The 26,364-nt window shown below is 39.6% G+C and overlaps 2 protein-coding genes across 4 annotated transcripts in view; one reads left to right on the forward strand and one right to left on the reverse strand.

Annotated features, from left to right (window-relative positions):
- ARHGEF38 (Rho guanine nucleotide exchange factor 38) overlaps positions 1 to 26,364 on the reverse strand; it is a 131,118-nt gene that overhangs the window by 71,611 nt on the left and 33,143 nt on the right. The window contains exon 2 of the mRNA XM_021676388.2: positions 24,566 to 24,753. Coding sequence (XP_021532063.1) covers positions 24,566 to 24,753 — 188 coding nt within the window. The remainder of the gene's footprint in view (positions 1 to 24,565; positions 24,754 to 26,364) is intronic.
- LOC110569431 (uncharacterized) overlaps positions 1 to 26,364 on the forward strand; it is a 140,734-nt gene that overhangs the window by 61,517 nt on the left and 52,853 nt on the right. For all 3 annotated transcript variants that reach the window (XM_064384038.1, XM_064384039.1, XM_064384040.1), the window contains 4 exons: positions 17,249 to 17,440; positions 19,219 to 19,390; positions 24,581 to 24,776; positions 25,978 to 26,078. The gene's annotated coding sequence lies outside the window, so the exon portion shown is untranslated. Of the gene's footprint in view, positions 1 to 17,248; positions 17,441 to 19,218; positions 19,391 to 24,580; positions 24,777 to 25,977; positions 26,079 to 26,364 lie in introns of those variants that run through there.

Here is a 26,364-nt window from a genome sequence, read left to right on the forward strand (position 1 = left end):
GAGGAAGGGCAGAGGCAACAGTTAAAGCCAGACAAAGAGGCTGTAGTCCAACTTGAGAAGTCTCTGAGTTAAGAAGTCCAACAGCCCTGGAACTTAAAATAAAAACTAAAAACAAGTCCAACAGAAAATTTGTTTTGACTAGTAATAGAAAAGCAAGGTGCTTGTATTGATATCCTTGGGTAAAAGGTAGGTAGTTAACTAAAGGTCTCTGCTTTTGTTTCTCTTCTCTGCCTTGACACGAGGACAGGCAGAAAAGAAGTTTCTCAGCAAAGGTTTTAGGTGGCCTTGCCATCCTTTTCCTACTTTAAATTTTATAGGAAATGTTCCAAGAACAAACCGTCCTGCTAAATATAGGACTTTTGAATAGGAGGGCTAGCATATTTTGTAATCTTTTCAGAAACTCTTTAACAAGCATAGACTAAATACTATGATTTATATTGCTGTAATAAAGAGAAAGTAATTTGGAAACTATTTGGAACAATCACTGAGATTATGAGAAAAATTCATAATTTTTAATGCACCCGTGCCAGTCAAAAAATTATAATTAAAGGCTTGTGGCTGGGCATGATGAATGGGATAAACATTTTTATGATTTGATCACTTGAGTACTCACTGTGTGAGTGTGTGTGTGTGAATGTGTGTACATGCATGTTTATTTTTTCTTCTTCCTGTACATACTCAAACTGAGAGCTTATAATACTCATAACTTTTTCAACAAACATCCATATCCTTCAGGCCTAATATCTGAAAGAAACTAGTGATATCAGGGATGACTGAGCATAACACCCAATTTTTTTCTGATTTAATGACACGATTGCAAAGTTCTGATCTTCAATAATTCAACAAAAACTAGAACTCACTGAAAATAATTTGAAAAATGAGGAAATGCTTTTGCAAAAGAAAGGAAAATAAAAATTTGCTAGGGAATAAATGAAAGGAAAAAAGTAGGGTAAAACAGAGGGTACAAAAAGGTGTGGGCGGCAGGTGTGTGACAGTAGACTTGAGTAGTAACATAGGAATTAGGGACAAAACTGGTACAACATAGAACAAATATCCATGAAGTCCATCTGTGTTGTAAATTCTGGTGTTTCTAGGATTTGATCACTTGGCCACTGTGATTCCCACACTTTTTTACTTGGGGAATCTCAATTGTTTTAGCACTCTGATCATCATATCTAAGTTAAGCATTACTGCTTAAGTTTCCGATGATTTCCCTTCCCCAAACACATGAAGTCAGTTCTTCTGGCATTGGGCTCTCCATGGCCTTGCCTCTGCACCTCTTTTCTGCTTTGCCTCCTGCAGCATGGCAATCCAGAAGCTGTTTGATTTCATGGCACACACTATGCTAGTCTATATCATGTTTTTTTAATCACCCATTTCATGTTTCTTATATTAATATGATATGGACTAGCATAGTGTGTGATTAAGTGTGTGCCATTTAATCACAGTGACCAAGTGATTAAATCCTGAAATCCCATGAAGATAGTAAACATACAATAGAAGGTTAAACAATAAATAACAGTTCCTGCCTAAATTTCAATTGGGGCATCAATTTCTTAGCTATCAGATACCAAAGTGAGTGTGAGATGGTTTGCCATATGCAGAACTTGCAAAGGAAAGTTCAGCGAACTGTTTAAAATCACCTATATTGACCTCATGCCTGAGAAACCTAAAGAAGGCTGTGGCAGCGGGAAAGTGATGGATACGCTGGGGTGAATCTGCACTCCCACAGTTCTTGGGGGTCAGGGATACATGAATGCTTCCTATGGCCCAGCTGTGGACCCTGTGAGGTAGGGGAGCTAGTGTAAACATATCTATGACTCTGCCTACAAGGATGAAGGGCAGAATATGGAGGTACACTCTGGGTGACTCAGGGCTCAGGAAAGAGTTACAAATCACTGACTGAAATGTATGCAACTGGATTGAGTGGTTTTCAAGAGAGACTCCCAACACCACCACCATGGGAATATCCTGAAAATGGCCAGGAAGGGCCCGTAAGAGTGCCATAGTATTATATCTGGAAAATCCAAAGACTTAAAGCTAGTCTATGATGGTACCAGTTCAAGTACACCTTTCTCCTCCCTTACTTCTCCTCACCTATTCCCCTCAAGGGTCAGGAGCTGGGTGGTGAGCTGGTGTCAAGGAGGAGCCACATTCCAGCTGTGTGACTTTGGACAAGTTAGCCTCTTTGTTCCTTGGTTTCCTCATTAGTCAAATAGGAACACTTAAACCTGCTTCATAAGTTGATGTGAGGATTATATTAATTAATATAAACAAGTTGTTTAGAATAGTACTTGGCTCCTAATAAGTACTCAGTATATTGTATAGCTATTATTGTTACCTATAGGAAAACTGTGGAATGAATTTTGACCAAACTGCTAGCTGCTAAAGGCAGTCCCCAAACTAGAAGAGTGTTTCAGATGTTCATTGATCTGTGAAATGATGGGCCTGCCAGAGTTCTCCTCTGAAGACAGGGCAGGATCTTCGCACTGCTAAGTGGACTGATGCTCCCCAAAGCATTATGCTGCAGTACGAATCCCGAGAAATGTAGACAATAAAGCAGGGAGCAGGAGTGAGTGCTGATTTTAGGAAGTAGAGCTAGTCCCAGAAACATTTTAAAATTGCTAATAATTATTCACTTGTCTCTTTTTTGAGCAGCTACCTTTGTCAAAAACCCAAGGTGCCCAAACCGGTGTTAAGTCACCTGAGTTCCAGAAGATTCTCAAAACTTAGCCGAGTTTGGATTTTGCTGGGTATGCCCAGAATGATGCAAACAAGTGTGAGCCCTGGAGTTGGCACAGGTCTTTGGGTGCACTGTCTATTAGCTGCACCACTAAATTCCAGGCTCCAGACCTTAGGGTTAATGCAGGCTTTCTCCTCCATCACCCCTAACTCTGATCTTGACAGCTTAGCCACACTATCTTCAACATTCAATTAGCCTGTTCTTAGTCACTTTGTAAAACTCTATCAGGCCCCAGTTTCTGCCTCTGAAAAAGCTTCTAAACTCATTTGTATTTCCTATTTCCCCAAATCATCTTACCTAATAACTTCAGATTAGTCTTCCTAAATCATGTTTAAATGGGTTTACAACACAGTTATAAGTTCCTCTGTTTTTTGTTTTTTTTTTGACTTTTTATTTTTTTTATTTTTATTTTTTTTATTGCATTTTAGGTTTTGGGGTACATGTGACAAACATGCAAAGTTGTTGCATAGGTGCATTCATGGCAGTGTGATTTGCTGCCTCCCTCCCCCTCACCCATATCTGGCATTTCTCCCCATGCTATCCCTCCCCAACTCCCCCCCCGCTGTCCCCCCCACTCCCCCGCAACAGACCCCCGTGTACAGTGCTCCCCTCCCTGTGTCCATGTGTTCTCCTTGTTCAACACCCTCCTATGAGTGAGAACATGTGGTGTTTGGTTTTGTGTTCTTGTGTCAGTTTGCTGAGAATGATGGTTTCCAGGTTCATCCATGTCCCTACAAAGGACGCAAACTCCTCATTTTTAATGGCTGCATAATATTCCATGGTGTATATGTGCCACATTTTTCCTGTCCATTCTATCATCGATGGGCATTTGGGCTGGTTCCAGGTCTTTGCTATTGTAAACTGTGCTGCAATGAACATTCGTGTGCATGTGTCCTTATAGTAGAACGATTTATAATCCTTTGGATATATGCCCAATAGTGGGATTGCTGGGTCAAATGGAATTTCTATTTCTAGGTCCTTGAGGAATCGCCACACTGTTTTCCACAGTGGTTGAACTAATTTACACTCCCACCAACAGTGTAAAAGTGTTCCTATTTCTCCACATCCTCTCCAGCATCTATTTTCTCCAGATTTTTTAATGATCGCCATTCTAACTGGCGTGAGATGGTATCTCAATGTTGTTTTGATTTGCATTTCTCTAATGACCAGTGATGATGAGCATTTTTTCATATGTTTGTTGGCCTCTTGTATGTCTTCTTTTGTAAAGTATCTGTTCATATCCTTCGCCCATTTTTGAATGGGCTTGTTTGTTTTTTTCTTGTAAATCTTTTTTAGCTCGTTGTAAATTCTGGATATCAGCCCTTTGTCAGATGGGTAGGCTGCAAAAATTTTTTCCCATTCTGTTGGTTGCCGATTCACTCTATTGACTGTTTCTTTTGCCGTGCAGAAGCTGTGGAGTTTGATTAGGTCCCATTTGTCTATTTTGGCTTTTGTTGCCAATGCTTTTACCACTGCTCAACGAAATAAGAGAGGACACAAACAGATGGAGAAACATTCCATGTTCATGGTTAGGAAGAATTAATATCGTGAAAATGGCCATACTGCCCAAAGTAATTTACAGATTCAATGCTATCCCCATCAAGCTACCAATGACCTTCTTCACAGAACTGGAAAAAAGCACCTTAAACTTCATATGGAACCAAAAGAGAGCCCGCATAGCCAAGTCAATTCTAAGCAAAAAGAACAAAGCAGGAGGCATCACACTACCGGACTTCAAACTCTACTACAAGGCTACGGTAATCAAAACAGCATGGTACTGGTACCAAAACAGAGATATAGACCAATGGAACAGAACAGAGGCGTCGGAGGCGACAGAACATATCTACAACCACCCGATCTTTGACAAACCTGATAAAAACAAGCAATGGGGAAAGGATTCCCTGTTCAATAAGTGGTGTTGGGAAAACTGGCTAACCATATGCAGAAAGCAGAAACTCGACCCCTTCCTGACACCTTACACTAAAATTGACTCCAGATGGATTAAAGACTTAAACATAAGGCCTAACACCATAAAAACACTAGAAGGAAACCTAGGCAAAACCATTCAGGACATAGGCGTAGGCAAGGACTTTAGTTCCTCTGTTTTTAAACATTTGTTTCTTCCCAGTTGCCTGCAGAAAAGATTTCAAATTCCTCAGTCTGACAGTTTGTCTGGATAAGACCTATCTTGTCTTAGTCCAGTTATTTTTATAAGAACCATCTCTTCCAATCAAGAGGAATTAACTCATTTTTTAAACTTACCCTATGCTAGCTCACCAGCTTACCTACTCTTGCTCCGGTGGTTCTCCACTGTTGGGCTGCTCTCCTCACCCTGCCTCCGCCTAACCAATGTTTACTCAGTGCAAATTCCATCCCTTCTCTAGGACTTCCTGGATCACTTGCCCATGCTGAAGTTGTTCATCCACTCATTTTTTTTCAATCTATAAATATTTAATGCTGCTCACATATAAAACACTGTATTAGATGCTGGGGATATAGCAGTGAACAAATGAGATAAAAATTCATGATTCATAAAGTAGAAAAGTAAACAAGGTAAGTGAAGAAAACACATTGTATTAAATATAGGGTAAAATAGTATAAGGATAAAATAAAAACAGGGAAAGGAAGACAGGAAATTTTGGGGAGGCTGCAGCACTGGCAATGCCTTACTTATATCTCCTTTATTCTGAATATTCTTGGACATGTCAGGGGGCCTTCTGGTAAGCATCTCTGATTTTCTATCTAAAGGCTTTCTCTGACCACTGATGCCTGCTCTGCCTACACACAGACAAGGCTACAAGTGCCAGGAATTAAACTCCCAGGAGCATCGCTTAGCCAATCTCTAACAGGAATTGAGGAGGATAAATACTCCTCCCATGGGACAATATGTTCTGTACAGCCTCCCCAAGCTCCCAATGGGAAATGAGCCCCATTTGGCCACAGAGGTAACCCACTCATTAATGTACCTACCCTATATTGTCTTCCTTCGCTGTCTCATTTCCCCATTCCCCTTCTGCTATTCTAGGGTATCATCTCCTGAATCAATACCTACTAAAATTCTTTTATCAGGATCTGCTTCTAAGGAATCCAGTCTAAGACAGATTGAGGAGGTGAAGGAAGGCTTTACTGAGTAGCCTTGAAGGACATGAAGGAGGAAGCTATGAAGTTATTTTGGGGAAGAGCATTCAAGGAAAAGAAAATAGCGAGAACAAAGAGCTTGAAACAGTAGGGCTCCTGGTTTGTTCAAGGAAGAGTAAAGAGGTCAGAAGGTAGATAGATGACATCAGTGAGGATGAGGGACCAGCCCCTGTAGAATCTTGTAAGTCATCATGAGTATATTAGGTTTTAATCAGCGTGAGAGGGGAAGCCATTGGAGGGTTTTGAGTAGAAGAATGACATAAATTAACTCATATTTTAAAAGGATCACTCTGGCTGCTTGATTGAAAGAAGGGTAGAGGAAGAGAGACGGGTCATAAGACAGTTGTAAAGAGGACGGATCCAAGATCGCCAATTAGGAGCAGCTCAGGATTGCAGCTCCCAGTGAAAACATGGAGGGTGAATGGACGTCACATTTCCAGACAGATTTTTATTGCCCACAGACCAGGAGATTCCCAGGCGGAGGAGCCCCACGGGTCGCCAGTGCAGCTGTTTTGGCCGGCACGGCTGTTTCAGCCAGAGCAGCTGTTTTGGCTGGCGCCCCCAGCGTGGTGGTTCTCCTTGCAAAATACACGGGTCCAGGCACCATTTTAGCTGGCAATTGGAGCTCAGGGAAGACAGAGTCACCCATTCAACTGATAGAAAAGGGGACTGAAACAGGGAGCCAGGCCAGGAGATTCCTGGGCAAAAAAGTGCCACAAATCTCAGCGTGGCTGTTTCAGCCGGCACAGTGGGTTGCCACATGGGAAATCACACAGATCCCGGTGCCTTTTCAACAGGCGACTGGAACACCTGGGAGACAAAAAAAAAAAAAAAAGGCTCTGAGGCAGGGAGCCAGGTGATCAGGCTTGGCTGGTCCCACCCCCACAAAAAAACAGCAATCTGAAATGCTCTGGATTGAGAGTTTCACAGCAAGCACAGCTGAACCCGGGACGGTCCAGCTCTGTGGGGAAGGGGCATCCGCCATTATAGAGGCAGTCCACCACTACGGAGGTAGTCCACCATTGCTGAGGCAGCCAGCCATTGCCAAGGTGGCCCGCCATTACAGAGAGAGTCCGCCATTACAGAGGTGGGCTGCCATTGCTGAGGCAGTTCCTACTACACCCATATAAACAGCACTGCAGGGAAGTTCACACAGCAGCTGGGCGGAGCCCACAGCAGCTCAGCAAAGCCTCTGCAGGCAGGTAGTGACTAGACTGCCTCCTCGCTGGGCAGGGCAGCCCTGAAAAAAGCCAGCAGCACAACAGAAACCCATAAATAAAGCCCTAACTCCCCGGGACAGAGCACCTGGGGTAAAAAACAGGGTTTATGAGTTCAGCTGCAGCAGACTTAAACGTACCTGCCCAGCAACTCTGAATGAACAATGGAACTCACAACTCAGCACTTGAAATCCAATAAAGGACAGACAGTCTCCTCAAGCAGCTCCCTGACCCCTGTATATCCAGAGAGTCACCTCATAAAGGAGAGCTCAGACTGACATCAGGTGGGTATCCTTCAGGGACAAAGATAGCAGAAGAAACTGGCAGGAACCCTTACTGTTCTGCAGCTGCTACAGGTGATTCCCAGGCAAGCAGGGCCTGGAGTGTACCTCAGCAGTCCTACAGCAGAGGGGCCTGACTGTTAGAAGGAAAACTAAGAAACAAAAAGAAATAACTTCATCATCAACAAACTGGATGTCCACTCAGAGACCCAGTCTGAAAGTCAACAACTGCAAAGACAACAGGTGGATAAATACACAAAGATGGGAAGAAACCAGCACAAAAAGGATGAAAACACCTGAAATCAGAACACCTCTCCTCCTACAAGGGATCACTGCCCCTCACCAGCAAGGGAACAAGGCTGAATGGAGAATGAGTGTGGTGAATTGACAGAATCAGACTTCAGAAGGTAGGTAATAAGAAACTTCTGTGAGCTAAAAGAACATGTTCTAGACCATGCAAACAAACTAAGAACCTTGAAAATAAAATTTGATGAAATGCTAACGAGAATAAACAACTTAGAGAGGAATATAAGTGAATTGATGGAGCTGAAAAACACAAAACAAGAACTTTGAGAAGCATACACAAGTTTCAACAGCTGAATTGACCAAGCAAAAGAAAGGATATCAGAGGTCGAAGATCAACTCAATGAAATAAAATGAGAAGGGAAGATTAGAGAAAAAAGGACAAAAAGGAATGAACAAAGTCTCGAAGAAATATGGGACTATGTGAAAAGACCTAATCTACGTTTGATAGGTGTACCTGAACGTGACGGAGGGAATCAATCCAAGCTGGAAAATACTCTTCAGGATACTACCCAGGAAAACTTCCCCAACCTAACAAGGCAGGCCAATATTCAAGTCCAGGAAATACAGAGAACACCACAAAGATATTCCTCAAGAAGAGCAACCCTGAGGCACATAATCATCAGATTCACCGGGGTTGAAATGAAGGAGAAAATGCTAAGGGCAGCCAGAGAGAAACGTCAGGTTACCCACAAACGGAAGCCCATCAGACTCACAGCAGGTCTTTCAGCAGAAACCCTACAGGCCAGAAGAGAGTGGGGGCCGATATTCAACATCCTTAAAGAAAAGAACTTTCAACCCAGAATTTCATATCCAGCCAAACTAAGCTTCATAAGTGAAGGAAAAATAAAATCCTTTACGAACAAGCAAGAACTCAGAGATTTCATCACCACCAGGCCTGCTTTACAAGAGCTCTTGAAAGAGGCACTAAACATAGAAAGGAACAACCAGTACTAGCCACTCCAAAAACATACCAAATGGTAAAGAGCAACAACACAATGAAGAAACTCCATCAACTAATGGGCAAAACTGCCAGCTAGCATCAAAATGGCAGTATCAAATTCACACATAACAATATTAACCCTAAATGTAAATGGGCTAAATGCCCCAATCAAAAGACACAGACTGGCAAATTGGATAAAAAGCCAAAACCCATCGGTGTGCCGTATCCAGGAAACCCATCTCACATGCAAGGATACACAATGGCTCAAAATAAAGAAATGGAGGAAGATTTACCAAGCAAATGGAGAGCAAAAAAAAAGCAGGAGTTGCAATTCTCATCTCAGATAAAATAGACTTTAAACCAACAAAGATCAAAAGAGACAAAGAAGGACATTACATAATGGTAAAAGGATCAATGCAACAAGAAGAGTTAATGATCCTAAATATATATGCACCCAATAAAGGAGCACCCAGATACATAAAGCAAGTTCTTAATGACTTACAAAGAGACTTAGACTCCCACACAATAATAGTGGGAGACTTTAACACCCCATTGTCAATATTAGACAGATCAACGAGACAGGAAATTAACAAGGATATCCAGGACTTGAACTCAGACCTGGACCAAGCAAGCCTAATAGACATTTACAGAACTCTCCACCCCAAATCCACAGAATATACATTCTTCTCAGCACCACATCACACCTACTCTAAAACTGACCACATAATTGGAAGTAAATCACTCCTCAACAAATGCAAAAGAATGGAAATCATAACAGTCTCTCAGACCACAGTGCAATCAAGTTAGAACTCAGAATACAGAAACTAACTCAGAACCTCACAGCTTCGTGGAAACTGAACAACTGTCTCTTGAATGTTGACTGGATAAACAATGAAATGAAGGCAGAAATAAAGATGTTCTTTGAAACCAACAAGAACGAAGACACAACGTACCAGAATCTCTGGGACACATTTAAAGCAGTGTCTAGAGGAAAATATATAGCAATAAATGCCCACATGAGAAGAAAGGAAAGATCTAAAATCAACACCCTATCGTCAAAATTGAAAGAGCTAGAGGAGCAAGACCAAGAAAACTCAAAACCTAGCAGAAGACAAGAAATAACTAAGATCAGAGCAGAACTGAAGGAGATAGAAACATAAAAAATCCTTCAAAAAATCAGTAAATCCAGGAGCTGTTTTTTTAAAAAGATCAAAAAATAGACCACTAGCCAGATTAATAAAAAATAAAAGGAGAATAATCAAATAGATGCAATAAAAAACGATAAAGGGGTATCACCACAGATTCCACAGAAATACAACCATCATCAGAGATTATTACAAACATCTCTATGCACATAAACTAGTAAACCTGGAAGAAATAGATAAATTCCTGGACACTTGCATCTTCCCAAGCCTAAACCAGGAAGAAGCTGAAACCCTGAATAGACCAATAACAAGGTCTGAAGTTGAGGCACCAAAAAAAGCCCAGATCTAGATGGGTTCATAGCCGAATTCTACCAAACATACAAAGAGGAGCTGGTACCATTCCTTCTGAAACTATTCCAAACAATCCAAAAAGAGGGAATCCTTCCCAAATCATTTTGTGAGACCAACATCATCTTGATACCAAAACCCAGCAGAGACTCGACAAGAAAAGAAAACGTCAGGCCAATATCCATGATGAACATACATGCAAAAATCTTCAATAAAATACTGGCAAGCCGATTGCAACAGCACATCAAAAAGCTTATCCACCATGATCCAGTAGGCTTCATCCCAGGGATGCAAGGATGGTTCAACATACACAAGTCTATAAATGTAATTCACCACATAAACAGAACCAAAGACAAAAACCACATGATTATCTCAATTGATGCGGAGAAGGCCTTTAACAAAATTCAACAGCCCTTTATGCTAAAAACCCTCAATAAACTAGGTATTGATGGAACGTATCTCAAAATAATAAAAGCTATTTACGACAAACCAACAGGCAAAAACTGGAAGCATTCCCTTTGAAATCTGGCACTAGACAAGAATGCCCTTTCTCACCACTCCTATTCAATATAGTATTGGAAGTTCTAGCCAGAGCAATCAGACAAGAAAAAGAAATAAAGGGTATTCAAATAGGAAAGGAGGAAGTCAAATTGTCTCTATTTGCAGACAACATGATTGTTTATCTAGGAGACCCCATCGTCTCAGCCCAAAATCTCCAGAAACTGATAAGCAACTTCAGCAAAGTCTCAGGATACAAAATCAATGTGCAGAAATCACAAGCATTCCTATACAGCAATAACAGACTTAAAGAGAGCCAAATCAAGAACGAACTGCCATTCGCAATTGCTACAAAGAGAATAAAATACCTAGGAATACAACTAACAAAGGATGTAAAGGACCTCTTCAAGGAGAACTACAAACCACTGCTCAATGAAATAAGAGAGGACACAAACAGATGGAGAAACATTCCATGTTCATGGTTAGGAAGAATCAATATCGTGAAAATGGCTATACTGCCCAAAGTAATTTACAGATTCAACGCTATCCCCATCAAGCTGCCAATGACCTTCTTCACAGAACTGGAAAAAAACACCTTAAACTTTATATGGAACCAAAAGTGAGCCCACATAGCCAAGTTAATTCTAAGCAAAAAGAACAAAGCAGGAGGCATCACACTACCGGACTTCAAACTCTACTACAAGGCTACGGTAATCAAAACAGCATGGTACTGGTACCAAAACAGAGATATAGACCAATGGAACAGAACAGAGGCCTTGGAGGCAACACAACACATCTACAACCATCCGATCTTTGACACAGCTGACGAAAACAAGCAATGGGGAAAGGAGTCCTTGTTTAATAAATGGTGTTGGGAAAACTGGCTAGCCATGTGCAGAAAGCAGAAACTGGACCCCTTCCTGACACCTTACACTAAAATTAACTCCAGATGGATTAAATACTTAAACATAAGACCTAACATCATAAAAACTTAGAAGAAAACCTAGACAAACCCATTCAGGACACAGGTGTAGGCAAGGACTTCATGACCAAAACACCAAAAGCATTGGCAACAAAAGCCAAAATAGACAAATGGGACCTAATCAAACTCCACAGCTTCTGCATGTCAAAAGAAACAGTCATTAGAATGAATTGGCAACCAACAGAATGGGAAAAAATTTTTGCAGTCTACCCATCTGTCAAAGGGCTGATATCCAGAATCTACAAAGAACTAAAACAGATTTACAAGAAAAAAACAAACAAACCCATTTGATAGTGGGCAAAGGACACGAACAGACACTTTATGAAAGAAGACATACATGAGGCCAACAAACATATGAAAAAATGCTCATCATCACTGGTCATTAGAGAAATGCAAATCAAAACTACATTGAGATACCATCTCACGCCAGTTAGAATGGTGATCATTAAAAAATCTGGAGACAACAGATGCTGGAGAGGATGTGGAGATATAGGAACACTTTTACACTGTTGGGGGGAGTGCAAATTAGTTCAACCATTGTGGAAAACAGTGTGGCGATTCCTCAAGGACCTAGAAATAGAAATTCCATTTGACCCAGCAATCCCATTACTGGGTATATATCCAAAAGACTATAAATCATTCTATTATAAGGACACATGCACACGAATGTTCATTGCAGCACTGTTTACAATAGTAAAGACCTGGAACCAACCCAAATACCCATCGATGATAGACTGGACAGGGAAAATATGGCACATATACACCATGGAATACTATGCAGCCATCAAAAACGATGAGTTCGTGTCCTTTGTAGGGACATGGATGAACCTGGAAACCATCATTCTCACCAAACTGACACAAGAACAGAAAATCAAACACCGCGTGCATGTTCTCACTCATAGTGGGGTGTTGAACAATGAGAACACGTGGGCACAGGGAAGGGAGCATCACACACTGGGGTCTGTAGGGGGGAAATAGGGGAGGGACAGCGGGGGGTGGGGAGTTGGGGAGAGATAGCATGGGGAGAAATGCCAGATATAGGTGATGGGGAGGAAGGCAGCACATCACACTGTCATGTGTGTACCTATGCCACAATCTTGCATGTTCTTCACATGTACCCCAAAACCTAAAATGCAATTAAAAAAAAAATGAACACTCCTTATGAGCCACTGGAAAAAAAAAAAAGACAGTTGTAAAAATCCAGGTGGTTATTGATGGGTTCTTGTACCAGAGTGGAAGTAAGAGAGGAGATGAGTCATGGTGTAATTCTGGATAAATTTTGAAGGCAGAACTAAAGAATTTGCTGATAGATAGATATGAGAATTAAAAGAAAGAAAAAACATTAAGGATATCTTCAGGGATTTTGCCTGAGCAACTGGAAGGTAGAGCTGCCATTTTCTGAGCTGAGATAGACTACAAAGGGAGAAAGTGTTAAAGGGGAAATTAGGAGCTTAGTTTTGAACATGTTAAATTTGAGATGCCTTGTGGACAACCAAGTAGAGATTTGAGTGGGGAACTGGAGAAACAAAGGAGGACTTCAGAGAAAATGTCTAGGCTGGAGATAAAAATTTGCCAATCATCAGCATGTAGATGGGATTTAAAGCCATGAACCACATCAGAATTGCAACAGAATGAAAGTGGACAAAAGAGAGAAGAGGAACACAGATGGAGCTCCATTACTTTAGTGTTTAAAGATGAGGGTTAACCAGTAAAGGAGACTGAGAAGCAGCAGCCTGACAGGTAGAGGGAGAGCCAAGAGAGTGTAGAGTCCTGGAAGACAGAAGGCAGTGTTTTTGTCAATGCTGCCAACAGGTCAGGGAAGTGAGAGCCTCCTTCTGCTAATGTCTAAAGCAATTAATTGTTGCATAACTAATTCGCACAACTAATCATGAGTGCCTTCTGTCATGATCACTTCTGGTGTTGTCTTGAAATAGATCTTTGATTGTTATTTGTGTTTTTATGTGTTTATGTGACATTTTCTTGGCCACATATAGACTTTACTAGGGCAAGACTGTGACATAAATTTCCTTGATATCCATGCAGAGCTCAGCAGCAGGCACTGCATGCAATAGGCACTTGACAAACATTTAATCTTTTAATTTGCATATTCAACTAAAATATCACATTCTTCATGAAATATAGCTCGGTTAATCTGTTTGGAAGTGATCTGTCCCTTCTCTGAACTCCAATTGCACTTATTGTCTGTGCTTACCAGTTATCACTTTGCATTACAAGTTATCTTCTCAAAGCTATAAGAGGCCTCTAACTAGGGATTCTTAGTTTTTTGATGACACAAAAATGTGTTTCATATGTCTTTACATACTCTAAATGGCCTAAAATTAATTAATTAATTAACTCATGTAATCATCTACCTAGCCTGTGTTTAAAGTGCCTTACATAAGTGCATATTAATAAAATAATTGTTTGTTTAATATCTGCTTCCTTTCTGGCCCAGTGTTATTCTTTGGACTCCAGGATTTATGGCCCTGTACTGATATGCATGGCTATTTTGATCTATGCCTGAATAAAGCTGCCTCAACATTGCTGGCATTTCATTAGCGAGGTTTATGGCAATATTATAATAATCACAGACACTGAAATTTTGTTGCTTATTCTACACACACAAAAAAGGCAAATTAAAGTTGTGGTTTATGCATCATCTCCATTCTGGGAAGTAAAGCAATGAACACAAGATCATCTTGCCCAGACTGAGGGATGACTTTCCTGGATAGTTAAAGATCTGCTTAACACATCTGTTTTTTTCAATTCTGGGCATTCCAAATCCTGCACTGAATTGGGAAATGCATTCATTTTTCTCCTCACTTGGTCCAGCAGACTCTGATTTGGACTACAGATAATGAAAATTAGAGAATGCTGAAGCTGTCCTAAAACGGAGCTTAGGAGGTGCTTATAAATGTCACAACAAGGAGGACAGTTTCCATTACAAAACTATAGTACAAGGATAAAAATGAATGCCTCATTTTCTTGTTAAGACTTTCTGAACAAGCAAAGATAAGAGATTTCCTTCACATAAAAAGAAAATTCACATACTAGAATAGTACTATATCACTTTCATACCCAACTAAATCTGAATCCAATCCAATAGCAAACTATGTGTTCCAGGTTGACAAAACAGAAATGTCCCTCCAGGGGAAAGTGGGAAAGTGAGTGTGATGACGCAGTGTCAGTACTTGAGAAAGAGGCCAGTCAGATAGTACGTATTAACACAGTCACTTTGTGGTTGCTAACACAACATTTCACATCTATAACCTCCAACACATAGGTACTGCTCTGATAGACACACTTTCAGAAAATCAAGAAACACTTGATTGAGATTTTTTTCTGACTTTCTTTATAGGACTTAAAGTATCTGGCCTTATTATGGAGGAACAGTGGCCCAGACTATATAGTAAACACTAGGACTCCACAGAAAGGGTAAAAATCAAGTCTTTGATTAAAAAAAAGAAAATAGAGTTCTAACCTGGTCATATAGATCACAGGATTCTTTGTTGTGATGGATCTTATTCTTCATGAGAATCAGTATTTGTAAAGGATTGGAGAAGTTAAAGCAGACTTCCAGAAAGAGAATAATATTTTCAAGTCAGCACCTTAGTTCAGAAAAGCCAGTATAAAGTAGAATGAGAAAGGTAGGTATATTTCTTCTGAGTCATTTCTCCCAGCATTTAATTATAGTTGGCAGGAATTGCTCTGGTTTTCTCAGATTTTTTTTTAATGTAGTGAACAGAATCCCAGTTTTTCTCTGGTTTTCAGGGCATCTTTTACTTTGGGATTATCAGCCTGGCTTGGATCTCTGTACTCACTAAAGTCTGTGAGGTGTCATGACTGAGGAGCTTGACCTCAGGAACCGCCTTGCTCTGCAGTGGGAGGGACTGGTTGGAATAGGAGATGGAAATGGAGAAGGGACTTGGCTTTTCCACCAGCTTGTTTTACAGTTTACACGGATTTCTGGTATTTCAAGTATAGCATGAGAAAAAGCCAAGATACACAGGAGATTGTTATACATTTTATACATTATAAAATTTCTTCTAAACAATCTAATGTTACCCTTGTTCTTAAAATATAGTAGTCTCCACCTCTCTGAAATCACAATATATAAAAATTAATTGGAAAGTTTGGAGAGTAAATAAGGTAAAGGGTCAGAGGAAAAATTTTATCCTTACACGTAAAATTTTACATGTGTATTCAAAAGGATAATTTAAAGAGAGAAAGGGAGGAAGGTAGAGAAAATGAGGGTATCATGTTTTTAATTAAACTTCTTATTTTGAATTAATTGTAGATTCACATGCAGTTGTAAAAACATGAAACAGGGAGATCCCAGGTACGCTTTATCAAGTTTCCCCCAAGGGTAACATCTTGCAAAACAACATAATGTATGCACTGTTAGGATGTTGTGGGGTAGAACATACCATAAACGGCGTAAGGCAATTGTTTGCATATATAAGACATGTCTGTGAGAAATCAGTACCTTAACTCCACTTAGTTCAGGGCAATTTCATGGAAGAGACAGCGTTTTAGAAAGTAGCCAACTTTAAGAAAGCTGTGGTCAGTGAGGCAAGATGAAATGTGTTTTCAGGCCCAGACTACAATCAGAAGATTCTGGAAGTGAACAGAGATGGGAAGAGTAGCTGGGTGATTTAAAAAGAGAGACAGAGAGAGACAAAGAAAGAGAAAGAGAGAATTCCATAGTTGCCTATTAAGCAAAAATTAAAGACCATTCTTTCTGGAAACAGTAAATGTCTTTTGGTGAAGGTGACAGCTGGAGAAAACAATTTTGACAAGAGTCCTCTATGACCATTGAAAATTCATGACCAAAGATATTTGTTTATATATGGTTTCTTCTATTTTTTCAATGTAGGCAAAAATTTTAGCAAATAACTTTGAGAAGGTTCATCTATCTATCTCTCTAGGAAAACTGGCTATATTTTGATAATTACTAGATAAAAAATTTTTGCATTGATCCTTTTATCTTGTATTTCAGTTAGCTATCATAAGGGTAATTCTGTCCTTTGCTCAATGAAAATAGCAAAATTTCATTACTTTCATTGTCTGAATTCCTGTTACTGACAAGTCTGAGGAGCTGTACTGGGAGGGAAGGGTGGTGAGAGGATTCAGATGGAACTGAAGGTCATCTCAGAGAGGGCATCTAGGGAGCAACACTGAAATTTAGAGCCAAGCAAGCAGTGCACCAGGGCTGCTGCAGAGCTGCTATGCACTGTGTCATTTCTGGGAGTGCCATTTCATAGCAAGGCAGCCAGGGACTGGATACAGAGGTACAACCTAGCTTTGAGGTGTCATGACAGACATCAGGCATGCCCAACCAGCTAGAAAGGATCAGAATAAAGGACAGGATGTGGAACTCTGGAAGATTCCCATGGTATGTGCTGAAGCTATGGTTCCCGTTACACAGGACAGCAATGGGCTCACTCTGGTGAAGAAGGAGCCATGGAAAACACAGCAAAGGGATAACGAAGTTTCACTGAATATTTTAGCAGTAAATATAACTTAGAATGCATAGAAAGTCAGTGGGACTTTGGCTATCTCTTTGTTATATACAAATTTTCATTGTATTATGGTATTTGAACAGTATTTTTATTATTATAGTACATTTATATCCCCCTCCTCCTTTCAGGGATACTTGGAGCTATACTGCGCTCTCTGGGAGTTGGTGAGCCCTCCTCGCACGCAGCCTTCTCTGTCGGGGTTGTTATGATGGTTGACGCTACAGCAGCTTGTTTTGGGTGAGGGGCGCAAACAGGAAGCTGAATGCCCTGTGCCCTGGAGTGCCTTTCCTACCTCCCTTGCTCCTTTGAAGAAGAAACAGGTTAGGAATTTTCCCTCCTGAAATCCCCCTCTTTTGTGTTCTCCTTTCCCAGGGCTTTCCTCACCCACTTTGGACCCTGAAGGAGAGATTTTGTAGGATGTCACACAGAACAATTGGTTGATATAGTCTCCACCATCCTGACATTGAAACAGCCCACTGCTAACCTAGGCATGACTGATAACACTAGTAGTGGGCACCATTTTAAAGTCAAGGATTCTGAATTCAGAGAGACCATGAACATTGTTCTCATCAAATTTATGGTCCTTTATTTTAATAAAGTTTTTAAAATTTTCTCTTTAAATTAGTATTTATTATTTATGGCTGAAAACAAAATGTGTAAATATATTGTAGTCTTCAGGGGGAAAAGTTCCGTATACAGTCAGCCCTCCGAATCCTTGGGTTCCATGTCTATGGAATCAGTCATCTGCGGATCAAGCATATTAGAAAAGGCCGGGTGCAGTGGCTCATACCTGTAATCCCAGCACTTTGAGAGGCCAAGACAGGTGGACCATGAGGCTAGGAATTCAAGACCAGCCTGGTCAAGGTGGTGAAACCCCAACTCTACTAAAAATACAAAAATTAGCCAGGCTTGGTGGCGGATGCCTGTAATCCCAGCTACTTGGGAGACTGAAGCAGGGAATTGCTTAAGCCTGAAAGACAGGTTTCAGTGAGCCAAGATCATACCACTGCACTCCAGCCTCAGTGACAGAGCAAAACCCTGTCTCAAAAAAAAAAAAAAAAAAAACCCAAATATTTAAAAAATGCATCTGCATTGAGTGAACTCTCTTTCTTGTCATTATTCCCTAAACAATATAGTATAACAACTATTTACATGGCATTTACATTGTACTAAATATCATAAATAATCTAGAGATGATTTAAAGTATACAGGAGGATATGTGTAGGTTATATGCAAACGTAACCATTGCATTTTGTATCAGACACTTGAGCATCCATGTATTTTGGTGTCCTTGGGGGGGTCCTGGAGCCGATGCCTCATGGAGGCCAAGGGACAACTGTGTATGGTATAAGTCCAATTCCAGAAAATATTTCAGTATGTTTGTATAAACAATAGGCCAATTATTGTGCTTATTTCTAAGGGGTAAGACTACTGGTGATTATTTTCTTCTATATATTTTTTTCCAGTGAAAATTATTTATATACTATTGCCTACAATATATCAAAATTTTAACAGAAAATTCCAATTGAACTTTTGCCAATCCAAATTTATATATTTTTTAAGCCATTTTTTTAGAAAACACAAAATTTCAAGCATAAGGCACATGATTAAACTAAATATGAGCAAATTCAAAATAAATACAACTTCCTTGTTATAGAAATAAAATATCTACGAAGTGTGCATTCAAACACATACAATTAAAACATCTTTAGAAGGGTAAAAAGATGCTGGTAATGGAGTTTGCCTCGAGAGGAGTAAACCAAGTAGCTGAGGATTCTATAGCGCCCTTCAAATCTTTGGTGGATTTGTACTATGTTGATTTTAGCAACTGAAAATAATTTTTTAAAAATAAAAATAAGTACAGTATTGAAATTCCTCCAGCTATTCATTTCAATCACTTTTTGTCCTTTCCATGGTTAGATTAGTCTACTCGAGTTTGATTTATTTTGACTTACAGCCAGAAATATAGAGTCTCCCTCACTGCCCTGTTTGGATAATACATAACTAGAACCTGTTTTCCCACTAAATGTTTCAACACTAACCATTATGAATAACATTTGCCTTCTTTGCAAAACCTCTCACAATGCTGCTATTAAAGAAGATGTAACTTCTGCGTTTGATCCGATTGTCAGTTCGGTGAAGGTCTGACATGGAAAAGTCTTGAAGTTAAGATTAAAGTGTACAGCCTGATTGCCACAGAACAGTCATCAGTCAAGGACTGGATCTAATCATTCATTTGTACACTGATTCATTCATACAAGTTCACTCAGGTAAGCCAGGTACTTTCCTCAGTTTTCAACTTCCTTCATCCACTTTTCACTTACATAAAATAACTTGTTTTGTTCTGTTTTTACTGAGAGTGGTCTGAGTTTGATTTTGTATAGAGAAAGGATAATGAATCCGATGATACCCAAATTCTCTCCTAGCTTAAGCTGTACTTGTAAAATATTTACTGATGTTGCCCCAGGTTTAGCTAAGCATGGTTTGCAGATTGTTGCCATAGTTATCTGAAAACTGTATGTGTTAATCTACAGATTTTGACAATGATGACAGGTGGTAGTTAAATGTCCAGAAGGGAAGTGAGGACAGGAAAGAGCTAACGAGCATTGAAAAGATGGTAAACTGAACGAACTGGTGGTGTCAACTAACTACCTCAGCACTCATATACATGCTTATAGAGTCATATGAGTACAACACTTATTTACTTCATCAAAGGTTAAAAGCTTTGCGAAGTGGGAAAAAGGCAGACCTGATATGAGAATTCTGAGAACCTTAAGAGAATTGCTACTACCTTAGTGAAGAGAACTGACTATTAGAATGAAATTAAAGTCCACAGTGAGGAAGGCAGAGAGCAGATAGCATTGAAGAATACCTAAACAACAAGGTACTAAGTGTGAAAAATCAACAAGCTATAAGTAACACAAGTAAAACAATCTAGAAAATGTGCGCTAGAATTGTGGGAATTGTAACTCACAGCATTGACGGCAAACGCTAAACGTGCCAAATAAACCACCATAAATGTCGCCATAATGGAAAAGTTTATTTGTCATGGTTTAAGACACCAATTCTGAGAACTGCTTACAAGAGTTTCATAGGAAGCTAAAAACAATAAAGAAAAATAACAAAAAGTAAAAACACAAACAAAAATTGGAGAACATGTACGAGAATACAGCTCAGCAATGACATTCATTTTAGTGGGGTTAGTTTGACTCACCAATGTAGCAGATTATTTAAATTCAGTATGAAAAATACTGAACAAGCTTATTCCATGTGGTAAAATGTGAACTAAGAATTGATAGGAAGACTTTTCTCGCATATGATGTTTTGTCTGTTTGTTTGTTTGTTTCTTCTGGAGAGAGCGTCTCGCTCTGTCTCCCAGGCTGCAGTACATTGGCGTGATCATGGCTCATTGCAGCCTCAACTTCCTGGGCTCAAGTGATCCTCCCACCTCAGCCTCCTGAGTAACTTGGACTACAGAAGCAAGCCACCACACTTGGCTATTTTTTTTTAAATAGGGATGAGGTCTCCTGATGCTGCCCAGGCTGGTCTCAAACTCTTGACCTCAAGCAATCCTCCCAGTTATGCTGTTCGTTCCAAAGTGCTGAGATTACAGGTGTGAGCCACTGCACCTGGTCGTGGTTTTAGTGTTTTTTATATTGATTATTAGCCAACCACAGGGACAGATTTTTGATAAATTGTGCTTATTATGAAACATGTTTTAGTGACAAATGCTTTTATACCTAGTAAATATTTTGTATTTAATTTAAAAAGAGAAAGACAGTGATTATAGATAACTCCTTTAGGATGAAGGAAAAAGATTTTTTGTTTGTTTGTTTGTGTTTGTTTTTGGTTTGTAAGATAGTAGATAATGGTGCTATGAATGATTCAATAAGGAGAGTAAGCTAATTATTCAGGAGAGAGAAAGAACACAGGCAGGAGTAAAACCCTTAAGTGTGAGGTGATGGAATCCACTACACCAGTACAGAGGTCGTCCTGCATTAGAAGCAGGAACCATTGCTTCTGGTAAGAGGAAGAAGCCAACTCACATAGGTAGAGATGCAGTAAGTTGGTAAATTTGGTGTCGAGAGTGGGCACTTCTTATTGTCTTTAGTTTCTCTATGAAATGATGGAATAGGGCATAAGCTGAGAGAAGAAAAAGGGATGTTTGACAGGTGAAGAAAAGGATGTGAGAGAATCTCCTAAGAAACATTACTGTGGGCCCCAGTAGAAAGTGATCATGCATTTTATAAGAGATTAACTCAGCTGCACAGGTAAAGGTGTGAAGTAGATGAAAAATTGAATTTCACTCAAGTAAGTTGTTGTGGAGGAGTAAATGGAAAGAAAGAGAGAAAAAAGAATTGAGGTCATACGCAAGGAGCGATTATAATGAAGGACCCATAGAAATGAAAGCATCTTTGGGCCCTATGAACAGTGAAATGGTGGTAAGGTCCACAGCTTGGAAGTCTGGGTACCATCAGAAGGTTGTCAGAGATGGTACCAGTGGGAGTACACTTGGGCATCAAAGCATAGTATGCTTGAAATTCTGATTTTGAGGGGATGAAGTTGTTGGTAATGATAGGTTCTAGTTTGTGAAGCTGGCGTGAGTGGCTGAATGGGATTGAGGAAAAATCATTGGATATGAAAAAATAAAAGAACTAAGAAGCCCAAATGTTGCATGGGTTATTTGCATGAACATTGAAATCACCTAAAAAAGATATCAGAATTAGGGAAGAGAGGGAGAGACGGGGGGGGGGGGGGAGAGAGAGAGAGAGAGAGAGAGAGAGAGAGAGAGAGAGAGAGAGAATACATACACACAGTGGGCTAGGTTCCAAATATCTCAAAGAATAAGTGTTGACAGGTAAGACTGCACCGTAAGGAAAGGTAGATAGTGACAGAGTCTGATGCCATGTACATTTAAAATCAATATTTTAGTACATATGTAAGTGAACATGTTAGCAACCATTGATATCTGCCAGAAGAGCAGTTATATCAAATACGTCTAGTTTATATATTAATAAAATGAAAGAAAACACACCAGAAAACATTTATATACTTAGCAATGACACTAAAGAGCAAATTTGTATTATGACCATCAAATTACTTCTACTCTTACACAATAAATAAGAAATTTCCAGGTTTTCAGAAAGTACCTGGTAATTCTGGCATGGGAACCGTGGAGGATTAAATGAGAATGCTAATGAAGTGCTTGGAGCAGTGCCTGACATATAGTAACTGCTTAGTAAAAAGTCATGAGGCAGTCAAACTGAAGATGACTTCCTGTCAGGAAAAGGCTTCCACATCTGCTTTGCTACTCTTCTTTATACGTTGTCTTAGATTAAAAAACAATTTTTGTATCAAAATCCCTTAACCTATACTGGATTTCCCTAATTTGTAGGCCAAATGGTTTTTAAAAAAATATTTCTGAGAAGAGTACTGTATTAAGAAATTGAAAATTGACAGGGTGCGGTGGCTTATGCCTGTAATCCCAGCACTTAGGGAGGCCAAGGTGGGCGGATCACGAGGTCAAGAGATCGAGACCATCCTGGCCAACATGGTGAAACCCCCGTCTCTACTAAGAATACAAAAAAATTAGCTGGGAGTGGTGGTGCACGCCTGTAGTCCCAGCTACTTGGGAGGCTGAGTCAGGAGAATTGCTTGAACCCGGGAGGCAGAGGTTGCGTTGCAGTGAGCCGAGATCGCGCCACTGCACTCCAGCCTGGCGCCTGGTGATGGAGTGAGACTCTGTCTCAAAAAAAAAGAAATAGAAAATCTGCTCCTGAATGTTGTAAGTAGTTGGAGGTACAATAGGCTAGCAATGCTTTTATAATCATGGAGAACATATTAAGATACTAGTCTTAATAAAGTTGGATATATTTGACTACTTAAACGTGGCAAAAACAAAATAAACACATCATAAACAAGGTTAGAAAGCAAAAGACTTACCAGAAAAATTATTTGCAATATGTGGGATGGAAAAAGAATATCCCTAATATATAGAAAGTTCGTTTAAAGTAATAAGAAAAATATTAAACCATCATTTTTTGAAAGAGAATAAAACATGGATGTGAGTAACAGAAAGGCTGATGCATATATGAGAAGATATTATCAGAAGGAATCAGAAGAACATTTATAAAATCAACAATGCTCAGCATTACGGAGGATGCAGAAAAAATGTCCTCTGAATCATTATTAATAGGAATGAATATTAAAATAATCTTGACTTTCTGTTTGGCAATTGTCTGTTTTATTCAAAATCTTAAATATGCATACACTTTGACCTAGCAATTCAGTTTCTAGGAATTTATTCTAAGGATATAAGCAAACCAACAACCAAACATCTCAGCTGTAATAACAGTGGAAAGATACTTCAAAATGTTAATACTCATGGAAAGACACATGTAACAGATTTCTGGATGAAACAAGTATGTTACAAGGTATTATTTGTAGTTTTGATCACATTTATGTAAAAATATATGTGCTTGTATATGTACATGTAAGCACTCAAATAGGTATCTGAAGGGGAATGTCTGATCGTGTTAATGGTAATTTTTTTTGACCATGGAATTTCTGATCCTTTTTAGTTTCTAGCTTATGTTTTTCTTTATTGTTTGAATTGTGTATTTACAACCCTAATGATGAGATTATCACTCTTTGGAGTCTTTGCCCTTGTATTCCACTTTGCCTAGACCATCTGTTACCCCCTTCAGTTCTCTGCTCAATGTCCTCCATCAGAACAGTCTTAATCTTAATCTGCCACGGTATTTGAAATAGAATGACCACCTCTTTGTTCTGATATTTCTTTCTCTTTTCTTTTTTTTTTTTTTTTTTTTGAGATAGAGTCTTGCTCTGTCACCCAGGCTGGAGTGCAATGGTGTGAACTCCGCTCACTGCAACCTCCACCTCCCAGGTTCAAGCAATTCTTCTGCCTCAGCCTCTCAAGTAGCTGGGATTACAGGCATGTGCCACCACGCCCGGCTAACTTTGTATTTTTAGTAGAGACAGGGTTCCACCATGTTGGCCAGGCTAGTCTCGAACCCCTGACCTCAGGTCCTCCACCCACCAGGGCCTCCCAAAGTGATGGGATTATAGGTGTGAGCCACCGTGCCCGGCCTTGTCCCTGTATTTCATTTCTTTTCCCTGCATTAGTTTTCTCAGCTATACATCACACCATATAACATATCTTAACTTTATTTGCTTATTTATTTATTGTGTACTGTCTGACCCCTCCTTTTCTGTTCCTTCTCTAGAAAGTGAACTCCAGAAGAGCAGGACTATGTTTTGTACTAAACGGTAATCCCAGAGTTAAGAACAGTGCTGTTTTTGGCAGAAAGACACATCACCCCTCTGATATATCACAGTGCTTCAATTTCATGGTGCTAGTGATCCTATTTAGGATACGGGAGAAAAACAAATCAAAAAAATAAAAACCTCTAATATGCATTTACCTTTTTATTCCTCAGAGGCTGAACCACTTCCCTAACACACAGCTCCAGATCATTGAGATAATCCTTTTCCGTCTGTATCAGCTCTTTGATGATCTTTTCCCGCTTTGCCATCATCCTCCTCATTTGATGCTCTTCCTCTGGGGTCGAGGTCTCAGCTACGGAACACTCACCCTGTGGAGTCATCTTTTCTGTTAAAAGAAAACATAGACAGGTGAGGCATTCTGCTGAGGTTTCTTTTTCCTTCATCACAAACAATGCCTTCACAGGATTTTGTTAACAAGGAAAAAGGCTGAAGGTATCTTCGTGATGTGTTCTTAGGAAGTAATACATGTACATTCTCCTACAAAACTATGAGCAAGAGGAAAAGTGGGCGCGAACCGCTTCTAACAGTGAGTTAAATAATACTCAACTGTGGCTTCTTTAAAATATCCCATTGCTAGTAGCTTAGGCTATAAAGTCAGTATTCAGCCTGGAGGTAGAATGTATAAAAAAGTAGTTCAGAACTTCTGTTCACATTGCTTTTAAATCAAGGGAAGAATTTTAATCAGTAAATGAAAGGCCTCTAATTTTGTTTGTCACTGTTATTAAAAATAATTACCCCTCATTCTCAGTGGGTAATATTCAAATCCCAATGAAACGGAAAACAAATGCATGACTGGAGTTTTTCAGTTCACTATCAGAGTCCATGAGGAGTGAAGCAGTGGTGGATTAAATAAATTTCAACTGAAATTTTTCACGGTTCATCTCTTATACTATGCATATCTTGTTATTTCAAAATTCTTGAACTGTCAAACAAAGTTTTAATTTAAAAAGTCGCAGTACTGGGGAGATACTGAGATAAATGGGAAGTCTCACACACAGCAGAAGTTTATATCAAGTGTTCAAGTAAGAAAGCTAAATATCTTCAGGCACGAGCTTGCCACAGCAATGTAAAATTCTGGAAGCCACAAACCAGACCACAGACCATGAAATCAGAGTGGTGACAAACATCAGGGCAGTGTGTGAGTTCATGTATGTAAGAGTGTTTGTAAATGGATTTGCTTCAAGCTCAAAGCTTAATTTTCATCTTAGTCTCTGCAGCTGCAAAAGTGATTATATTTCATTTAAAGTTAATATGATTCTAGTAACTGGTATGTGAGACATCTTCAATGTTGACTGCTCCCTGAGAATGTAGAACTCTACAAAAGGCCTATAAAGAGACTATACAGTAAAAGATAAATACAGCTCACAATGTATGCACGTGGCAGTAAAGAGTGTTTTCTTGGCTGACTCCAGGAACAAAGCTAAGACAACTGGAGAAACAATGTAATAGAAGAGTTAATGGTTTGATGTCAAGAGACTGCCCCAAGAATGTGAACAGACACTTTAAAAACTAATGAGCTCTCTCTCTCTCTCTGGCCCACTAACTTCAGGATTCAGGCAGAGGATCAATATTCAAACATCTGTGGAGAGTAATTCCAACATCAGTTTGGAAGCTATACTAGATTGATCTTTGGACAATCCACACCTGTAGGTGAGTATGTTTCTGAGTCATTTGCTTCCTATCAATTCTTCCTTCATTAGGAACGCAGGAAGTTTTGACAAATAGCATCTAAAAGCACATGGTTTTATGAGATTTGGGCTATTTAGTGCTTAAGAAATAATCCACATGAGCTATATAAGAACAGAGAATCTATTCAAGGAGAATGAGTGCAAGAGATGTCCTGTAGCCCCCAAATCTTGATCTATATTATGAGAATTTGGGGGTGCATGCTAATTTTTTTTTCAGAAACATGTTCTCACTCTGTCACACAGGCTGG

The sequence above is a fragment of the Aotus nancymaae genome, unplaced genomic scaffold (genome assembly GCF_030222135.1).
Source record: "Aotus nancymaae isolate 86718 unplaced genomic scaffold, 86718_ANA_hifiasm-v0.15.2.pri h1tg000033l, whole genome shotgun sequence".
Lineage (NCBI taxonomy): Eukaryota > Metazoa > Chordata > Mammalia > Primates > Aotidae > Aotus > Aotus nancymaae.